The 22,225-nt window shown below is 40.4% G+C and overlaps 1 protein-coding gene across 8 annotated transcripts in view; it reads right to left on the bottom strand.

Annotated features, from left to right (window-relative positions):
- The window catches only part of LOC6638650 (band 7 protein AGAP004871), a 36,387-nt gene extending 14,546 nt beyond the window's left edge, over positions 1-21,841 (bottom strand). For 2 of the 8 annotated variants that reach the window (XM_023179698.2, XM_023179700.2), the window contains exons 1-2: positions 19,151-19,846; positions 14,441-14,540 (exon numbers count right to left, since the gene is read on the bottom strand). In XM_023179698.2, coding sequence (XP_023035466.1) covers positions 14,441-14,540; positions 19,151-19,201 — 151 coding nt within the window. In that variant the 5' untranslated portion in view covers positions 19,202-19,846. Of the gene's footprint in view, positions 1-1,279; positions 2,232-7,692; positions 8,046-13,624; positions 13,641-14,436; positions 14,541-19,150; positions 19,847-21,779 lie in introns of those variants that run through there. The other 6 variants (XM_023179709.2, XM_015179024.3, XM_023179704.2 and 3 more) reach the window with 6 other exon arrangements.
- Positions 21,842-22,225: the final 384 nt, after the last annotated feature.

Below are 22,225 nucleotides of genomic sequence, written 5' to 3'. Positions count from 1 at the left end.
AGGGAGATACAGAGAGAGGGAGAGAGAGATAGGAAAAATGATAATAAAGCCTGGCTCAGCTTGGACTCATCCTTTTTTTATTACTATTAATTACCCAATGTAATTCGAAAAATGATTTAAATAACGCATACATTTGTTAGTTATAGTTAGTTTGTTTTAATTGAATTTTGAATTGGTAAGCGCAAATTTTGAATGCTGTCGTTGCTACAGCTACCTCCGTCGCAAAAACATTGTGTGTGGTCATAATTTTTTAATGACCAGCAGCAGCCATCAGGAATCATGACCAGGCTCATTTTTTCCCTCACCTACCCCACCATTTGTCTACTTCGTCAGCTCTGCCCCCATCCCCAAAATGCCTACGTCATAGCCACAGAGCCAAGAGCCTGGCCAAAAAGCTTTGCTTCAAAAAATGGGTCACATTGCTGCTGTTGTTGGTGGTGTTGCCGTAGTCGTGGTTGCGGCGGTGGTGTTGGTGGTTAATGGTTGGGGTTGCTGTCCTTGTTATTGTTGTTGATGATGGTTGCGATATGTATACATATATGTATGTATGTACATACATATAGTATATAGGGCTTTAGTCATATTTGGATTGAATTTTGCATGCAAAATGCGTGGATTTTCTTTTCCTTCTTTTGAGTTTTTAATGGGTTGTCGTGAAGGCGGTACCAGCGCAGTACCAGAAGATGTAGAATAAGAGGAGATCAGAAGCGAAAGAAGATTATATTTTCGACTAAGCTGGCCACTTATGGCAAAAACAAATGTGTGTTAAACCCTTTTTGTGTGTTTTTGTTGCCAGACTAATGAAGCGATTAGCATGCATGTGAAACGAGAGAAAGAGAAACTGTTGGCAATTGGTGGGATTTTTATCCCCCTGCAAACAAACACACACACACACACACACACCCATACATATACACCGAGCATGACATACATACGAAAATAAAATGATGAAATTTCACAGTCAATAAATAAATGATGAGCCTGTTGAGCAATTTTCTTGTTGGCCTTTTGCTGTGGCTTTTGATCAAAAATTTATCTTTTTAGGTAAAGAAAAAAAGCATAGCATACATTTTTGAGTTTTAGAGAGGGCCCAAGCAACAAGTTTGAGTTTAGCTTCGCAGCATCAGGCAATGCAAATACAATAAGACTCTATAAACACACTCACACACACACACACACATACATATATATACATACATACAGCACTATATATGTATATGCAAAGCGAAAGAGCTACCAAAAAAAAAAATTGCTATCTGTTTAGGACCCTGCAACTCACCACGTCGCGCCTCAGCTCGATGTATGGCCTGCTGCTGTTGCGATTGCTGCATCAGCGCATGATGGCTGTGGGGCAAAGTCAATGGTTGCTGCTGCTGCTGCTGCTGTTGTTGCTGCTGCTGCTGCTGCTGCTGCTGCTGCTGCTGCTGCTGATGCTGTGGATGGTGGTCACGTTCCCTGATCTGTGGTGGCGGTGGTGGCTGATGTTGCTGATGCATGGGTAATGGTGAAACTGATGATGAAACTGGCAAATGCTGCTGCTGCTGCTGCGGCTGCTGCTGCTGTTGGTGGTCCCGTTCCGTTGAGTTGGTCGCTGTTAGAGCTGGCGTAGCAAAAGTACTAGTACTAGTGCTAGCTGCGGTCATTCTGGTCGTTTGCTGATGATGGCGATGCAGCTGATGATCTCGATGCTCCATATCCATCATCGAATCAGGCATTAAGCCGCGCTCACAAAACGAAGCCAGTGCGGCGGTTGTTTCGGGTTTCTGGTCGTTAAGCAGAGCGACAAAAGAGAGCTGCTGGTGTTGCTGCTAGTGCGTTGGCTAAGTACTGTTTGCGATAGTCTGTCAATCAGTGAGTCAGCCAGATAGGCAGTCACTCAGTCAGCTAGTCCGTCAGTCAGCTTGTCCGTCAGTCAGCTTGTCCGTCAGTCAGTCAGTCAGTCAGTCTTGCATTTGAACACTTTAATTGAGTCTTATTATCATTATCATCATCATCATCATCGGTTTGAAGTTCATCTCCGTCTTGACTTTTCCTTTTTCACATGAATCGCAGATACATACGCTCGCACACACACACACACACACACATTCAAAAAATAATTTCCCACTACTGTGAGCTAGTTTTTCCTAGCTAGCTTTGTCCATTTCCATTTGCTGTTGAGTTTCCCTTTTGTCCTTTTTATTTGCTTCTGCTGCTACTGCTGCTGCTGTTGCTACCTCGCTCAGAATCCAACTGAAAGTAAGCCGCCAGCCAGCATCCTTTTATATTTGAGCCATTAGCAGCAGCAGCAGCAGCAGCAGCAGCCAAAGCTTTCCGAGTGAGAACTTTGTTATCACCATCAGAAAACAGTCGTAGGGGAAGGTGGGAGGGGCGGTGAGAAACACATTTTTCATACGCGGCAAATGCCAAATGATCAAAGAGCTTTTTGCCGCCGACTAGCTGCAATTGCAGCTGCAACTGACACACACAGAGGAGAGAACGAAGTTAGAGTAGAGTACTCGGCAGAGTAGCGCCCACCATGTCATACCCTACCTATCCTATGGCTGCCATACCAACAGCTTTCACCTTTTTTTTTTTGCATTCGTTTTGTTCCCAGCTTGCACTGACCTTGCGCATTGTGGAAAACATTAAGGCTCCTGACAAATGAACTTCAGGAATGAAGCTTCGCTAAGCTTTTGCGGAGGGGAAATTCGCAGCAAGAGGATGGAAGAGAATGTTATTAGTACAACGCAAAGAAGAGAAGAGGTAACAGAGAGAAGTTTCTTCCTTTTAGTACACCATCTCACCTGAATAATCTAAAAACCGAACCGAAGCGTTTCGTCGGTTCGTGCTGTTGTATACAGGTGACAAACCCAATTTATGACACCTTCTTGGGAAGCTGTTGCTGACTTTCATTGTAGTGCAGACACTTTTAGAAATTTTCCTCTTGTTGTGTTTGTTAACTGGCCTGGAATGATATGAGTACCTTGTCCAACCACTCTCCTCCCTTTATTTTTACCATTGACTCATTCTACTGAACGGAGAGCACATATATTCTCGGCTTCAAACCATTTGGGTCATGCTGCATGAATGAAGCACCTCCTGAGCTTTGCTTTTGAGCTGTCAATTACCATTTACGCTTCATTAATTCGCACTCCCGCGCACTTTCCCCTCCGCCAACTCAACTTGGTATCGATTCGGCTAGGCCAAGTGTCAGGCCTCTAGATGCTGCTACTGCTGTTCCGTTTCGTGTGAAATGTCGCACCACACGGCGTATGAGTGTCATTATGTTTGACATTTATGCACAACATTCCATTCTACTCCACTTCAGCTAACCATCACAGAAGAAGTGTCCCGGCCCCGCTTTCTCGCATTTATTTCAATGGTAAAAATTAATCTTTGCCATTTGATTAATAGGTGAATTGATTTGGGTACAAGGAGTCATTGTCACAGACAAATGGGTTGCACTCTTGAATTTCAAAATATCGCACTCGTACTCTAATAAAAACTGAGCCATTTGTCCTGCAATAGCCATTAATGTCAAACTGTAATCACTGGCAGAATTACGACTCTACACACTTAAATGACTAGGCCATTTCGCACTTGGTTATGTGCCGCTGGCGCTGGCCAGTGAAAGGTTAAAAGGCACCAATGAGATGCTCATAAATAGAGTTTAATATGTACTTCGGAATTTAACAAAGATCGTTCCTATAAGTGATATCGAAACACTGTCCTCTTACCTTTGGTGTGTTTCAAATTAATAGCGTTATATCGTAAAGAATCCATAAATGTTTGTATAGAACAAAAAAAATACCCCCATCGTTCGTTCAAATTGCTGCTGTTTTGTGTTTTGCCTATTTGATTGTTCTGCACAAAAGTTCGTCAAAGTTTTATGATATAGACCCGATTTGCTAAACATTTGCCTTCAAGCGTTTAAGATGGAATTGTTTAGTCTCGAATTCTTTAAGTGAACATCTCAACTAGCACACGCCCATTGTTGCTGCCTTTATTTTGCCATTGGATTTTGTTTTATAGACAAACATAAAAGCAAGAGAAAAGACGCAGCACAAGCACTTTGTTTATCGAAAACATTTGAGTTTTAGTTAACCGGCTCAAAAAATAGCTAAGAAAAGGCCAAAGCCAAAACAAAAGCCACAAAAACCATAAACACAAAATCGGCAAGAAACAAAAAAAAACAAGGCCAAAAAAATGGAATGGCTAAAAAAGGAAAGAAAAACGGACAAGGAAAAGGATGCTGACTCTAGTGCTGAGGATTGCCGTGACGAAAATCGAAAAGGACAAAAAAAAAAAAGAAGCAAATAAACAAAACGTTGACAGTGGCGAATGATGTCACACATAAATAGAGCGAGAATGTGATACAGCAAGAAAGGGGGAGAGCGGATTAGAACGAAGAAATTCGAGAAAAAAATTTGAAATTCAGAAAGTGTATAGACGAATAGTCATGTGTTGGTGGCATGATAAACGACAGCTAAGCCAAAACTGATGCCACATGGCCGGCCAGAACTTTCAACCATAAGTCCTTCCTTTTTAGCTCTCTATCTCACTAACAATGTCTATCTGCCTCACTCTGTATGTGTGTGCAAAATTAGCCAGGCAAATATGTCGCACTTAACTGCAAACGGAAGTGTAGCAACTGACAAAAAGACAGAGGACACGTTCCAAGCAGCCAACCGACGGCCACCAGCACACGACACACGACACACAATGGCCCCAGCAATTGTTAAGCAGCAGGCGTTTCGTGAATGGGTAGATCCTGAGTGGGTGGCAAATGGCCAGGACTCACTCTCTCTATCAGTCTGTGTGTGTGTGTGTGACATAAATGCGTCGAATTATTGTCATATATGTATGAGGTCACTGTCCCATGTCTCGGCTCGAAGTGAAAGTTTTTGCCGGCGCGGCGCTATTGTTTGTCTGCCTAAATGTCTTACCCCTTTCCTCTATTTCCTCTATTGCCCTATATTGCCGTGTCGATGAAAGTTAAGCAAAGTTTTCTTGAACATTGCCACAACAAGAAAAACTACTAGAATAAGAAGGATCCAAGTATGGCAACTGAAACCATCTACTCTTTACAAGTGTAACTGCGGTTTCTTTTTTCTTTTTCCTCTCTCTGTTTTCTGTTGGTTAAGTAGCAACACGTTTTTGTTGAAATTCTGTAAGGAATTTAGTTGCTTTCATTTGAGGCAGCTTCAATAAAATGCATAAACTTTATTAAACTCATAAAACATGATGAAAAAAAAATGCGAGGCAAAGGAAAAGTGAATTTATTTGACTCCAGTCGCAACTGAAATATGCTGATTGGGCCCCAAACAGCTCAACTGGAGCCTAGGGGTAAAGTTGTAGGTGTGTGCGTGTGTGTGGGGAATAGAGGGGCTGTGGCCGTAACAAGTAACATTCCTTTTTTTGAAAGATATTTGGTGTGTTGCCCCCCCTTGTGGACAAATGGCTTGTTAAAGTTGCATGAAAAGGAAACTTTATCCATGTTGCTGCATACAGATAACCAAAATTGAATTGGTCAGGCATGCCACATGGAAAATGCTTGACCTATTTACTTTTTCAAGCAAATAGATTAATATGTATGTATATATGTCAATCAACGATTGAAATATTAGATATGGAAGCATTAGCATCAGACGCAGCACGCTAATTGCGTGAAGCATCAATCTTGAAATGGTATCGGTTTGGTCTGCTTCGATTCTTCGGCACCCATCAATAATTCATAACTTTGATGACGCTTTTGGCATTGGCCATAAAATGGAAAGCGAAATGAAAAACGGTTCTCCAGCTCAAAATGTTCCGCAATAATTCAACATGGCAGGCGACATTGCTCGATGCCCAATGTTCCTTCTTGTCCGTTTTCAACATTCTTTGACTCTGCCATGTCTCTGACTTTATCAATGGCGACTCCTCACACTCGTACACACAATGAATAACCCAGGCGCCAAGCCATCATGTCGTACATTTTGTAGTCGTATGCCTTTTGCTCTTAGCCCCACTCCAAACGTACCACGGCCCGCCCACCCACTGCCTTGTGTCCTCCTCGGTCCCTCCTTTCGTTCTTCCTTCCGTTTTCCCTTTTTTCATAAATTTTTCCTTTTTGCAACTATCGCTTGGCATTTTTTCACTCGATAATGTCGCACTGTGCGCTATGAAATATTGATGTCTGCACACACACACAGTCACATACGCTTATAGTACATACATACATATATGTACATATAAATATAGATACATCGATATATGTACCTACATATATTATATATGGACTTAAGGTTTTATTGAAAACTAGCTGACATATTAAGAAATATATTTTTGCCTGATTTAGTGGCAAAATCATCTGAGCATGAATGGGTTAAGTAAGCTTAGTGAACAACAAAAGCTGTCATTTTTCAAATATATGTATCTAAAAAATTCCATTATTTATTCTAAAGAGTTGAGCTGCTATATTTCGTAACGAAAGTTATTCCCAAGAGCAAATTACATGAATTAGAGTTGTTCGTTTTTTTTTAGTTCCATTTGTCTCACATTATCCCAAACTTAAGCTTAAGTTTTCTGTCTAGCAGACTGCGAAATTAATTAAAAATCTCCTGACCTGACCAGATCTGGCTTTAATATTGTTTAAACCAGATTCATTCACATAACGCAATCAACATACTATAAATAAATACGCACACAAAAAAAAAAAAAAGGAAAAGAAAGAAAAGAATTCAGGATGAAAACACAAAAAATGAAAGAGAACAACCGGCAGCTGCAAACAGGCAAACTAACTGATAACGTGAGCAACTGGAAAATCAATTAAAATGCAGGCCAACAAGGAGAAGCAGCAGCAGTACGGGAATACGATGCAATGTGGTTTGGGGTTGACTTTATTCGCATCGCTGACTGCCCCCCAGGGTGAGCTTCCCCCGTTTGCCCGTCCGTCCGTCCGTCCGTCTGACTGGTAAAACTTAATTATGGCGGACGGATGTGGCACACAGCATGCGGCGGAAGTGTGTGCTCGTACTCCATGTTACACACACACACACACACACACACACACACACATATTCCAACTCCTACTCTTATTCACTTCCCCCATTCCACTTGGCATCGCCAAACACGCCTCGGCAATTTTAAAACATATTTCAGTTGAGCACACATACACAGACACACACACGTAGAATCTTTCCAGAGGTTCGCCCCTTCTTTTGACCTGACCAAGAACTACTTGAGAATTGCCACAGACCAACTGCCAGCAGATTTAATTTAGAGCTTAATGTGTGATATCTCATTGATTCGGTTGCATTATAATGGCCACTTGAAGAGTAGAGAAATGTTTCACTGCAGCATTAATTTACTAATTACTAAATTAATCAATACAAACAACACATACACTGCATAGTTGTCTATAATTAAGAGTGGCATTAATATATGCGTATATTAAATTTATGAATAATTGCTATTTGCCTATCGATTAACAATAATTGCGTTGCCATGAAACACATTTGCCCCAAGGTGAAAATTATCTACACATATTTTCCTGTGTTAGTTGTGTTCTCCATTGAGGGAAGTCTTCAAACCTATTCAAAAATCAATCAATCTTTTTGTTGTTGGAAATTCTAACATTTTGAGGTAGTGTTTCAATTAGAAAAACAATTGATTGACCTAATTGGAATAACTTTTCCTGGACTTTCTTTTTTGAACGACCTTACGTACCTCGACTAAAACCAAAACCACTGGTCGAACCCGAGGCGGTTGTATCGAGAGCGACCCGTCTCGGTGAGATGCTAATCTCCCTGGGGCTGCTGTGGCTGCTATTCAGCATTTTGCTGTAATTGCTATGGCCAGTTGGTGGCAAACGGTGGCCGTTTGTGGTGCCCTGTTGGTGGTGCTGGTGCTGGTGCTGATGGTGGTGCTGTTGTTGTTGTTGCTGTTGCTGTTGCGGGTGGTGGTGCGAGGAGTAACGTGCATGGCGCGGTTGACCAGCAGGTACCGCATGCATGCTGGTCGTTTGCCACAAACTATCCGTGCGGTCTGATATTTTGAGGCCGTTGATGGACAATGATGTGCTCAAGGTTTATTTGTTTCTCGTAGAAGAAGACGGCCTAACCACACATCTGCTCTACGTTCAAAGCACTTTACTATTAAGTGGTGCGAGTAGTTATATGTAGTTGACGAAAAGTTTTCTGTGGCAAAACTTTTATTTATTTAATTTGCCATCGAAGTGAAAACTCTATTTAAAACTTTTGCGGCCAAAAGTTCGGTGCATTTTATTTTAAATTAAACAATAATTGCTAGGTCAAACGTACGTATAATGGGTGAATGCAAACTCATGGCAAAACGACACGAAAAGTTAATTTAATAAGCCAAATTATGACGAAAACTTTAACCGATTTTAGTTTTCAAGTAGTTTTTGTTGTTGACGTTGCTGTTGTTGGATTGTTGTTGGACTGTTGTTTATCCGCTGTTAGTGTCCGACTTAGTTTATAGACCGAACCACACTGAACTGTTATTTGTTAATTTATTTATTGTATGTCCTGTGCGCAATGCACATGGTCTATTGTGTGGCTTGAAGCCAATTTGTGCTTAACGCTGTTCAGTGGCTCGAGAATAGCGCTGCCAGTGCTGGTGGTGGCTCGCACAATAATGGGGGCTCGGATAGTGGTGGTGGTGGTGGTGGCGGTGCTTTGACATGTTAATAATGGTAAATAGTTTTTGAAAATTGCTTCCCCGGTCGCTTTATGTTTTGTAGCTCAAGGCTGCAGGATGTGCACTGCTCGAATGTATCTAGTCAGTGGCATGCGGAAGCCATGTAAATGTTTAGCAGTTACAGATACAAATGCAAATACTATAGATGATGTGATATGTATAGAAAGAAAATCTACCATCTTTCGAATGTTTTCTCTGCTTGGTCGTCTTTTCTCTCACTCTCTCTTTCTTGCCATCTCTATCCTACTCGCTCTATCTTTATAATTCCGCTGTTCATTTTGTGGTCGCATCAGTCAGAGTCAAGTCAAGTCGGGACTCAAGTCAACTCGACCGCATTGTCAACTATGGCAGTTGCATCTTTCTCTTTTTCTCTGTTATGTGTGTGTGTGTGTGTGTCTCTAAGTAGGCCATTTTGCATGTTCTAAGACACAACAAGCCATGTTGTCATCATCATCGTCGTTGTCGTTGTCGTCCGTCGACGACTTTCAACCGGTTGCTCCCCGATGGGTTGGGGCCCCATCTCTTGCCTCTGTCATGGCATTTACATGCTTGCATAAAGCTGAATATTTTATTCGGTCTCTACACTTTTTCCGAGAGGTTGGTAAACCCAACCACCATCAAATATTCCTCCAGTACAACTGATGGCTCGTTATCGTTGTGTTTGTAAAATTGAATTGTAAATATTTGAAAGGCACGCGGCAAGGAATAAAAATCAAACTGAGCTTTGAACCCCATTGCACACTCAAGGTGAACTGCTTAAGCAAATAGGACCTGGAAATACGTAATTTTATTACAAATGACAAAAAGGAAGAGACGAGAAAGCGGCAAGGAAAATGCAAAGAGAATGAAAAGAATGTGAGAATGAACTTTCGAGAGGGCAGGACCGACATTAAAAATGAAGTCTTAAAATTTGAATGCTAAATTTTTGAATTTTTTTAGTGTTTCTGCAGACTTATAAAGAAATTTTCCATTTTTTTTGGGTGATAAAATTCTGCAGAAATTAACTTTAGAACATCTATGTCTGTGTCGAAGTTTACATACCCTTACTGCCTCTTACCATTGCATTTGCATAATGTTCCAAACTCTCTGTCTTTTTTTGTATTCTCCTTCTACCTATCTCCATATACTAATATTCCAACTAACGAAACGAGTGACGCTCGGACAGAAATACTTATTAAGAGATCCATTGACCGATTGACTAAAAACGTCAACGCTAACGGTCTTTTTATACACACAAACATGCGCAAAAGGCTAACATAACAAGTTTTAATTTAAATCGATTGTCAGTTGCTCTTAATTAAACTTAAATGCAAGCACACTAATGTGTATATATACCCACTAATTATGTACATTATCGTGGCCTATGGCAAAAAAAGTGAATCAATTGCCTAATTGATGTACTTTGATCTAATTAAATAATCGTGTTGCTGCATACTGTTCGTGTGAATTTTTCGTTTCGTTTGGTAAATTTTTGGCAAAGCGAAATGGAAATAAATCGTTTGCTATTTAATTGGCAAGACGAAATGTTTAGCCGAATTTCTGAAGTCTAGCAACAAGTTAAACAAAGCTCAGTAGCCCTGGGCTGATGGCTAAAAGGGAATTTTGCCAAAGTTATCTCAGTCCTTGGCTTTCTTTATCGCCTTCAGTCTCAATCTCAGTTAGTCAGTCAGTCGTCGCTCTCCTTTTATGACAATAATTAGGAGAGTAAAGCAAAGGAGACAGGAAGAAGAGAGAGAGAATGAGAGAGAAAGATGATGCAGGAGATCCGGGAAAGAAGAGTTTAATACGTATACGCCCTGTTGCAGAATACGGCACTTGTCCTCTTTTTGCCGCTTTTGCCTTTTTCATGTCAAATTAACAACTTCCGCATGAGGCCATCATATGGCACTTGCACCCAAAATGCGTCATTTACCATGCTGCCTTTTGTCCTGTATGTCCACTTTGGCCATTTGCCAGAAGACTGCCATAAAGGCAAACACAAGCATGGGAAACTAGCAACTAGATGGCAACTGAAACTGGCAGGCCTATTATTAAGCTTTAATGGCTGGCTAAAATGGCACCAGCTCAACACAGAACAGAGGGAGGGAGACAAAAACTAAGGTTTGCTTGAAAAATGGAAACGATGAAGAATCTGAGACTGAGAGCATTAATTATTAGCAGTTTAAATTGTGGAGACAAAACATTTAGCACAAATGGCCAATGAAACATGAGATGAAAAAGCGTGTCTAGGTTTTTCAACGCAGTCAACGGTTGTGTAGTGCTTTCTTCTGTGCTAAAGTACTCCACGTCTCTTCTTTTTTCGTAATAGTTTCTTCAACAACTTTATGAACACATAGAGTTTTTAATCTTTACGTTATGAGTTTCCTGGCTTTCATTATGATTACTTTTGTCTTTAAGTCCTGCCATGTAAATCAACAAACTCTAACTTTCTCAATCCCTCGTTGCTTACATATATTACAAATTTGAAACCAGTTGAATGGGGCACCAAATTTCAATTAGACTCCCACACAACTATGGTGATAGCAAAACTACATACAATTTTCCACAATTTCCAGCGTTTAAATGCCTTGCTTCCTGCCCTGTTCTGAGGCGCTGTCTGGCTGGCTCTCAGGCTCTTGTTGAATGTCCCCAAAGGCCAGGCTCGGGTTCACATATTGCTGCTCAAAACCAATATCCTTACACTTGAAACAAAATGGCAAATATGGCTAACTTTTTCGAGCAGCATCCGTTTTGGGCCAAGTTATGAGGAATCTCTTGAAAGCAAAATAGAAGAAAGAACAAAAATAAAAAGCAAAAGCAAAATGATTTGAATCTAAAATGAAAAAAAATGAAGAGAACAAAAAAATTACAATAATAAAAAAACCAGGCCGCGGCTAACTTCGAACGCGCCGAAGTTCGTATACCCTTGAAAGTTTTTTTTTTCGGTAATTTTCCCTTACCTATTGTGAATATCAAGGTGAAAAATGTTTTATCTAAAAAGTCTAATGTTCGCGAAAATTGAACTCTGAGACGGACAGAACTCGTCTCGCCGTACTGATCAAGAAAATATACACAATATATGGTCGGAGATGATCATAATAATACACCCTTTATGCAAGGGTATAAAAATGGCAGATTTTTATTTGATTTTTTTTATTTTTTTCATAACCATTAGAAAGAAGAAGGAGAAAAACTTTCGCCTCTTTCGAAAACTAAGTAAAAAGCCAAGACCAAAAGTAAAGTTTTCCACCAAAGGACATAATATATTTCCAATGTGTGTGTTTGTGTTTCAGTAGACGATGTCTGGGTCTCTTTGTGGAGGGGTTGAGGGGATGGCTAAGGCGATTTTCTTAACTTTTGCACAGATAGAGGCAGAGAGCGTGCATTGAAGCAAATCTTTGGCTTGGTCGTTGCGTTTGTTGGCAATAGCCAACAAAATTGCCGCAGGCTGCTTTGTGTTTGTCTTTGAAGTAGACAAAGACGAGCAAGAGATAGAGAGAGGAAAATAGAGAGAGGCAGAGAGAGCGAGAAAGAGGGTGAAAAGGATTGAAGGGGGTAAAGAGGTAGGTTGCCTATGCGGGGTGCCATCAGATTGTCAAGCAGTCACCCAGGCATTTTTTAATTTCTTTTATTTGGCCCTTTTCTATTGTGTTTTGCATTTTTGCCTGCAAGTGATTTGCGTTTTTTACTTTTGTTTTCGTTTTGGTCAAGCTGCTAAATGCCAAGTACTAATGCTAAACGAAAAGTGGGAACGGAAAGAGAAGGGAGTGAGACAAAAAGGTTGAAGGGATGGTGGTTGAATCAGAAAATTAACTAATGATGAAAAACTGCAAACCTTTTTGGTTTGGTCTGTTTTGTTGTTGTCTTTATTAAGCAGGTCTATTAAAGTCAGACACAAGGACAGGTCCATTATTATTTGCTATCTTTTATCTGGGTCAAAGCAGATGAAGTTGCCATTTATTCTTAGATTTAATAGCCTCTAGTGCTTGGGTCCGGCCCAGTCCCCAGAACTGGGCAAATGGAAACCCCGAAAGCCGCAAACCAAAAATTCCTCAATTCCAAAGCTTAAGACTTCTGATACATTCATATGTAAGTGTGTGTAGACACACACACACACACACTTGTGCATGTGTGTGTGAACACATATGTACATATAACAAGTATTAAGTGCACGCCCCTTTGCAAAACATTTACTGTGGTCCTTCTACAGCACCATAGAGATGTTAAGCTAATGCATTTGCACATTCATTGGAATATGAATCCGACGACATAGGCGTTGTCTGTACAAACAAAAAAAAAAACATGAGCAGCAAACCAAACGGTATTTCTATCTATTGCTAGTACTGATAGTTGCTAACAAGATTTGCAGAACTTTTGTTCTGTGCCAGGAATAACAATCTTCCATAATGATAGAGAAATAAATGAAAGACATTGCGACGCGATTACCAGGTAGTGAGTAGATTCACATTTCAGATAATCATGGGATAAGCTGGTATGATTGGCTAGATAATATTCATTTTGTTTGTAACCAAGTACAGCACTCGCGTCACTGCGTTACTTGTACTTATATTAGTAGTTAAGTAGAGTGCTCTGGCAGGTTACCCGCAATGAACTGCGAACGACGCCTCTGCTACACCTAGCATAACTCATAGATAAGAACCGTTTCCCAGTTGGTTATTTAAAGGCACATAATCACATATGTATGTATACATACAATCCCACAAGGCACACTCGCTTGCATGTTAGAGTATATTCTTTAAGCACTTAAAACTTAATTTGTCGGCAAAACTATTGAAATAGTTAAAATGGGGAAATCATAATGAAATATTTAAAACATTTTCACATACTTACTTCTTGCTGGCTTATTAATTATGTAATTTTATTTACAATACCGAATTAAATAAACAAATGTTTATTGCATTTTGTTTACAAAAAACTAAAACTAATTTTGTTGTTGGACTCACCAAGTCTACGTACTACAGATGAATAGATGAGGAGAAAGAAGCATTTTGGTTGGTTGGTTCGTTTTTGTTGGTTTTTTTTTTTGGTTTTAGTTGGTTTGTTGGATTTTGATGAAGCATTTTATTATTGGTTTTTGGATTTGATTTGATTTATTTGTTTTTGCAAGTTCATGTTTTTTGATGCAAATTTTTGTACAGATTGATATTTAGATTGAGAGGCAAGTCCAAATTCGTCGAATTTGTTTTGTTGAGCAAGCAAGCATCATGATGACAAAAATGATGTATCAAGGAAAGAAAAATGGTTAGTTACAAAAAAAGACAAGGCATAATTGTGAGAGATAGAGAGTAGAGAATGATTATAAAACTAAGCTAGATCTAAGAATGTATATATCATACATGTATTTATATGTATATACATATGTATAGCCATGCTAGCTAGCTTGTGTGTGTGTATGTGTATATGTAAAGAGTAAGTAGGTGTTAGGGTGGGTCCGTGGGTGGGTTGGCGGCTGCTTGGTTTGGGCATGCAAAACTGTAAAGCGAAATGTGAAACGCAATTTATTTGCTGCTGGTTGCTAGAAGGATTAAACTAAGTATGTCAACTGCAAAGCCAGTAGGTCAGGGATAGTCACCGTAGCAGCATCAGCATCAGCACCAGCAGCAGTTACCTTATATGTGTAAAGCTTGATTCTACGGGAAGGAGATTTGGGGCTTGGGGTTGTAGTGGTGGGTGGGTGGTGGTGGTGGGTGTGGGGTTGCTCGTTGGGGTAGGAATTAGGGTTGGGGGATCTGATTTTGGGTGCTGACACACTTACTTTTCATGATGCGATTGCGGTATTCATCGTCGCGCTGCATGGTTACGCTGCCACCACCGTTGGATACCATCGAGCTCACTTGTTCCATGGGCACAATATCCTGCCGAAAAGAAAAATGCCATGGGTAAGAAAAAATGAGCAAAAAACAGGGAAGAGAAGACAAATAGCAACTGTCATCAATCATCTGGCAAAGATGAACAGAATCTGCCGGCTGGCAAACATATGCGTTTTTCAAATTAAAAACTTATCTGCTGCAGCTAACGATAAAAACACATTAAAAAACACAAAAACCAACGAAAAGTAAACTTAATTAGTTGAGTGGCAAAACGAAGGGCAGCCAAATTGCATTTATACAAAGAGTCACTGAGAGTCCAGGACCGCAACGCTCACCCCTGGGGCCCAACATATCCATACACACAAAACTCAGGGCCAAGTATCAAAAGGTAGAGAATCTGATGATTTCGGATTCTTCTTTGAGTTTTAGTTTTGTTATTTCCATAACCCAATGAAAATTGCGGACCTGTTTTGCCCTGCCCATTGGGGAACAGGACCACTCACATGGACACATATATGAGACATAAGTATGGACACGAACATGACCGCCAACCACTGACAGAGAATGGAGTTGTGGAATGGATGGGCGGGCGGGCAGAGTGTCTATCATATTTTTACGTTTTTATTTGCTGGTTAGCTTGGCTGGGTCGTTTGGTTTTTGGTTTTACCAGTTATAAGCCCCCCTTCGACTATTTCTTCCTGCAGCTCGTTTCCAGTGTTCGTTGCGGTTTTTCAAAAAATGATGTAGATAAATTGTGTTTTCTTTGTTGCATGCAACTCCCCCTCGCCCCTCGCACACACAGTTGCCACTGCTTACACCGCCAGCCCTTCCCCTTTTAGCCAATCTACTTCCCCTTTGCAACCATTTATAGTGTCTAACAAAAGCATTTACTGTATGCGGTTATTCTATGTTATTTATTTTTTTTTTTTTTTTACTTCTTTCCTCCTCGCTGTTTTGCGGTCTTGAATGGTTCTTTTGCCAGTTTGACTGGCTCCAGCTGCTGCCCAGCCATCTGTGATGTATATCCCTCTGTTCTTCTATATTGTTTGCATCCAACGGACTGTGTCGCCATTTCCACAGTTGTGAGTTAAATGGATTATTTTTTGTATGCCTGCCGACATTTATTAATGAAAATTGTTCAGGATTAGCGTGGTAATAAACGCATTTAATCTTGACGAGTTGATGGCACTGGGAATGGCAACTCTGGGCTGTGGGAATGATTTTTTGAACCAAGGGACTCTTCTAAAGCTGCGAAAGATTTGAAGGGTTTAAATAGATAACGCACAGTTGACGTTTCGTACCAAGGGAAATCCCAGTCAAATTTCAATAGAGATTAGAAGGGTCCCTCTGATCTTATATGTATGTCAGGCCTATTTGGTCTATATCATTAAATGGGAAACGGTATTTATTTTTTTAAGTTTGTGAAAAACTAGTTCTGATATTAAAAAAAAAAAAGATTTTAAGTTTCGAAGCTCGAAGACACATAGCTTTTATTGCAACTTGTCTTTATTAATCACTTTGTTCCTGATTCTGAGGTAATTCCCTTTGTTACTTGCTACTGCCACACAGAGTTTAATTAATTTTATACAGATATGCATACATCTATATTCATATATTCACTTAATTTGGAATGTTTTACTTTTAATTATTTAATTTCATAAAGCGAATTGTGAAAACGTTATGCCTCCATTGCCTTAAATCTAATCTGGCCCTTGTATGAGTTCAGAACGTGCCCCCATTGGCCTCGATTTTGGTAATTTGCTTTATGCAGCAAAACGTTTGGGTACCATTTGGTTAAAAAATAACAACAACAACAACAACAAAAAGAAAAATGAAGCCGAATGGAATGAGGAACTGAAATGAGCATCACGTATACGACATGTAAAATGCGCAATTCAATTTTGATCTAAACACGCATTATGCCGCATATTACGCATACGCCATGTGCGTGGGTCCTTCTACAGCAGGAAATTTGAATGCATGAAGCTTCATCTACCCCTTCCGTTAATGTCTTCCTTCCTTCCATCCCTCCATTCCTTCATATATGTATGTACTCAGCCAGTCACTGACTCTCCACAGTACTTCGTTGCTCCGTTTCCCCCCTTCATTCGCCTTGTCATATTAACGACTTTTACATATTGAAAATGTTTTGCCGGCGAAATGTGACAAACTTTCAACGATGTCATTGACGTAGTCACCATTTCAGTTTGTTTGCTGGCTTACTGCCAGCCCTTCCACACACACGTGGAGTGTGTATGTGTTTGTGTGTTTGTGTAGTCTATTCGGATTAGGGAGATTGTCGACTAAAGTGAATCAGGTAGACAGGAACTGGAAGAGGAACAGGAGCTGCTGGCTAGGCTTCAATTAAAATGTTGCCCAAATGACTTTTTTGGTATGACAAACAAAAAAACAAAATAAAATCCAAAAAATGGAAATTAAATATATCTGAGTACAGTAAGCGCAGGAAGTACGCAAAGTCTAGACTATAACTCCATTATCCGACTCGCACTAAAGTTTACATATGTATATAATGCATGAATTCGTGCAAAGAAGAGCATTCTCTTTGGCAATTTCAATTTCCATTTGAATTTGCTTAATTTTAATTCTCATTTTATATTTAGAGCTTTTTCATTGTATATTGTCATTGACACGACTGTTAAAATAATTATGAGAATGTTGCAACGTTTCCTGCAAAACTCGCCATGCGCCTTTGCAATTGTTGTAAATTTTTCAATTAAATTCAAGTGCAAAAGCCAAAGTCAACACGGATATGTCCAGTTGAATTGAGTTTTCAACCATGCATGTGTGTGTGTGTGTGTGTGTGCGGGGGTCTTTTTTTTTACATTTTCATTTGCCTCTGTGTCTGTTGGAGGGCAAGAAAAGTCTGTCAAAGGTTCCACGTGTTGTCGTTTCCGTCGTGTTGCGGCTGCTACTTTGTCATGTAAATTAACGGTTATATTGTAGCGACAATTCTCATACAACAACTAACTGTAAGCCAGGGGAGCTGAAGGACTCGCAGGACCCCATACACACATACTCGTATATGTACACACATGCCAAGAGCCTCATAAATAAGCCATTGGCTGTGACGGCGGGGCGAAAGTTTATTGTATGTTATATTGAATAATTAAATTTTATTGATCGCGATTGCGTTCACACATAGAACAAAAATGTACACACACATGCATACACCCGCATACAGACTAGCCTAGAAGCTAATAGCATATCTGTGCATACATATATTTCAGTACTTGTTTATTAGATTTCAGGCTTTGTTTGCGGCTGTTTCATTGGGGCATAAAGGGCTTAGGCACTGTCATTGTTAAAAATGTGAGCCAACTAACTAAATGTGTGTGCTCAAACACACACACTCTCACTGTTTACCCAATTGTATCGCGCTAATAAAGTTAATGCGCTTGCTAAACTGTTTGGCCCTGGCTTGTATTTTAGCCCTTGTATCGCCTGACCCAAGTGACGAAGATGACGACCACCGAAATGAGTGAGTGGGCCGCGCTAATTGCCTTTTAAGTTGTTGACTCAACTCTCTTAGGGTTTGCGCTCAGCTAAGTACTAGAAATACACATATGTAAGCATGCATGAAACATACATACATATATACATAGTTAACCAATTGTACAGAGAAATAAGTAGATCCAACATAATGAGCCTTTACTATGGAAATCCAGCCCGACTTTAGCTGTCTTGAAACTAAAATTGTTTATTAATGCAAGGAAACAATGGATATTAAGGGTTTTCATTTTACGTCTTGAGTAGATAATCTCTAGCTGATTCTTTCTGAGCCTCGAGTTGGTACTTGTATAACCTAAAATCATCTCTCCAGATTCTAGCTGCTTGATGTTTTAATTTCATTTATCAAGGCTCATAGGTCAACCCACCGGCTAAGTCGGATATGCATGCACATTAAGTATCTCGTTTTCTAACAGCTAAGTAAATATTTATGAAAATGAAATCCTGTTGAACAAAAGATCTGCTAATACTTAGTCTCAGGTGGCTGCTTCAGTCGAGCATTAAGCCAAATATTGTACTTGAATGAGGAAAAACAAAAGGACGACTACAACAAATGAAATGGCATGGCTGTGGAGCTGAAGGAAAAGGAGGACAAGAAGGAAGGGAGATCAGTGCAGCCGCAGCAGCAGCAGCAGCAACAAGAACAGAACAACAGGAACAGAAGCAGGAGCCAGCGATAACTACAGCACTTAACAGACAGAGGTAGGCAGCACAGAGGTAACATCGGTAGAGAGTAAAGGAAAGTAACGCAAACTGATTAAATATCCGCTTTCACAGCAGCTGTAGCCCAGTTTTAGAGTCAGCATAATGCGAATCCATGTAGGGAAATGTAATTTGAACACCAAAATAAACAAAAAGCGCCAACCCAGACCAGCCCAGGATGCTGAGCAGGTGCTTGGGCGAAACAAAAGCCGCTGGTTATTTGCCTTTTCCAGGACACACGACGACAAAAGCCTTGGCAAACATCAGCGGAATGTGATTAAAAAATAAAAAAGAAAACAACCAACAGAAGAAAAGAACGGATTCCGGCCATCAAGGGAGACCAAAGAACAAAGGCAAGTGCCATGTTTGGATGGATGAATGAATGGATGGATAGTTAGTTGGTTGGTTGGCTGTTTGGGACCTACCTCGTAGCGTGTGTCAATTTCTGGTAACTTCTCCAGGAACTCTTCAACCATGTTTTGTTGAACGTGCGTTAGGCAGCAAACAATTACACACACATACACACACACACACTCACACACACTCACAAAATTCGAGACAGAGGCAGAGGTATGAGAACAGTCACAGGTGAGGGGCCCAAGCAAACGTGAATTATGCAAAAATGTTAATAAGCTTTCTTGTAATACAATGTGGTGTATCTTATGCGTGTTACTAAAGGTTGGAACACCTGTTGTTGTTGTTTTTAATTGTTCTAGTAAATGTTTCTTTTGAAAATTCGTCAGTTGCTATTAATTTTGTATTTTGGTTTTAGGTTCATTTTTTTGTTTTGTTACTTTGTTTGTTACTTTTGCACAGTTGTGATTGTCCTTAGGGATATCGTTTTTGTTTCAGTTTCCTGTTTTCGTTTTGTTTTTTTTTTGGTCACTTGGCACTTGATTTCTTTTGGGCGCTATTTTTAGCTCTCTTCCTTTCTAAGACCCATTCTCACAAACACACACACACACTTACAGTCACACACACACATGCACACTCAAAGGGACCACCCAAGATGCTGCTGATGCCAACATGTTTCAAGCCAAAGAACGCCAACATAAAAAAAGTAACAAAAATACAACTTATTTATTTGTAAGAGTGTGTGCGAGGAAGAACCAACAACCGCTGCCCGTTCACCGTTCAGCACTAACAACAAATTGCAGAAAAACAAAACATTTATAGCCAAGCAGGACACACGACGAGCCCCTTCGACGACGCCGACGACGTCGTTTTGGATGCTGTACTAAAAACTAGCCAAAACGGAGAGAAATCGACAGCAAACGAGTGACATACAGTGGCATTGGCTGGCTACAGCATCCAAGAGCTTTGCCATCGCCATAGCCATAGCCATCGCCATTGCCATCGCTATCGCTGTCTATCTAACCGATGGCGTCTGATAAAAAGGAAGCAAACTTACATACGAACAAACTCGAAATCGTGGCATACTCATAGGCGCCGGCGCTCTTTTTGCAGGGGCCTTCACTTTGCGTCTCCGCGGCTCCGCTGCTCTGGGTCTCTCTCTCTCTCCTGGCTGCTGCTCTGCTCTCTTTATGTATACTCCTCTCAACTTGACACACATTTAAAGTTGTTGAGCTTTTAACGGAGGACAACAGCTTCCACTTGAAACTGGATGATGAGTTTTTAGCACCACCAGTTTGGATGGTGGATCGCATTCCGCTTAAGAATGGAGTGGAATGGAGTTGAAGTGCCTGTTGTATGCAGTGCCTGTACGGTGCATCCTGCATGTTGCATGTTTCATGTTGCTGCTTTGTCTTGTTTTCATATTTTCCAAGCACTTGTAAATAATTTGCAACTAACGAAGGCTCGGCACCACTCAACGAAGAGCCTGAAGAGGTACCCACCTATCTTCCCCCTCCCAATCCTCCCAATACACATGTATGCATCAACATACGTATGTATACTTGGTGCATTTGCATCAGTAGTTTAGTCAGTCCAAGCGTACTTTTAATTGATTTGTGGCCCAGTAATTACCACAACGGTAAAATGGATAGGTGCCTGGGAAAAGATTAACTATGAATGCTTGTAAGACTGCCGTATACTTATATACATATGTACAAACAATACGTATCCAATTGGTAAGCTTCAAATTCAACAACGTGGCACCAGGATGTTAGAAAGCTGAAGATTGTGGTATGCGTTCAAAAATTACAGTGAGTCAATGGCGCAGTAGATAAGACTCTGTTCTAAACAGTTTCAATCTCAATTAACTCCATAGGTAATTGCTTAAAATCACCAACGCGATTATTTGAAACCGATTTCCGTTTTATTAGAACCTCCTAAAGTTAGTCAACATGCTAAGCGAAACATATTCTTCTAATTGTTGGTAGGTAGGAAGGTATCAGCAAAGTGGAAGTACCAGGTTCGATCTCGATCGCCCACGGTGGTGTGGTGAGAAGTTGTTTCTTCTCTAAGTTGTTTTTTATCTAAGTGAACAGAACTAGCTTCTGGGCATCGGACATTGCGATAGCCCTGCTAGGTTCTGAGTTACTGAACATATTTCCGTTTCATTAACATCCTGAATGGAAAAAATGTTTGTGAGTGGCGAAGGCGATCAAGTTTCTGATAACAGCGCTACCGGCGCTTTTTTTGCATACCGCCAAACCGCGGAGGATCAAACCTGCTGCTTCTACTTTGCGCATACCTTTCCCCATGTCATGGGCCGCCAAGAGTGTTACCGGATAACTGTAAATGGATATAGCGAAAGTGCTGGTAATGGGTAATTGATAAAAGGCATGAATATTCAGTTATGCGAACTAGGATCTCAGCTGTGTTCAAGGAACGCGTCGCAGCTCTCAGACGGAATTAAAAGGGTATAGATCACAAAGGCTTTAAGCTAGAGCCACCATTGTTCAATGTGGCTCTAATGGACTCTATTGGAGTCCTTTTTAGACTCTTCCGCCCACGTTATTAGGAAAAAAAAATTTTCTTCCACACTTTGACACTGGTTATATATATTTATCAATCCACCAAAGTGAATAAAAATCGGATTAAAACCTCGTTTTAGGGATAATGCCATCATTACGATTTTGATTGACTTACCTCACCCATATTGAAATATGCTGAAAGAGAGTCGCGGTCAGTGTTGAATATATTTCCTCGATGTGTGACCTCTCGGGCTGACCACCAGACTAACACTAACCAAATAATCAAAAGCCAGCAAAGTGATTCAATGCAACAATTGGCCTTTTCAGAGGGCACACGTCATCGTCAGACGCTTATTGAGCTTAGGGTTCACATGGGGAGGGAGACATTGAAAGAAGAAATGGTCGCAACCACTTTCTGCGCCTTCAGCTAATTCAATCGACAGACGTGGGAACAAAAATCATCATTTGTCATTTGCACTCACAATGCGTGTTTAACAAAAAGAAAAAAAAACATATCCGCCTACCCCTTAGGATATCTCTTCCTGAGTTTGTCACTTAGTGTATGAATGTATGTCTGAGTGTATAAATAAAATTTTGCCCCCTTTGAAAATTGTTTGCAAA

The sequence above is a fragment of the Drosophila willistoni genome, assembly GCF_018902025.1.
Source record: "Drosophila willistoni isolate 14030-0811.24 chromosome XR unlocalized genomic scaffold, UCI_dwil_1.1 Seg144, whole genome shotgun sequence".
NCBI lineage: Eukaryota > Metazoa > Arthropoda > Insecta > Diptera > Drosophilidae > Drosophila > Drosophila willistoni.
Note: the sequence above shows the minus strand (reverse complement) of the source record. Positions and strands in the feature narration are given on the sequence as shown.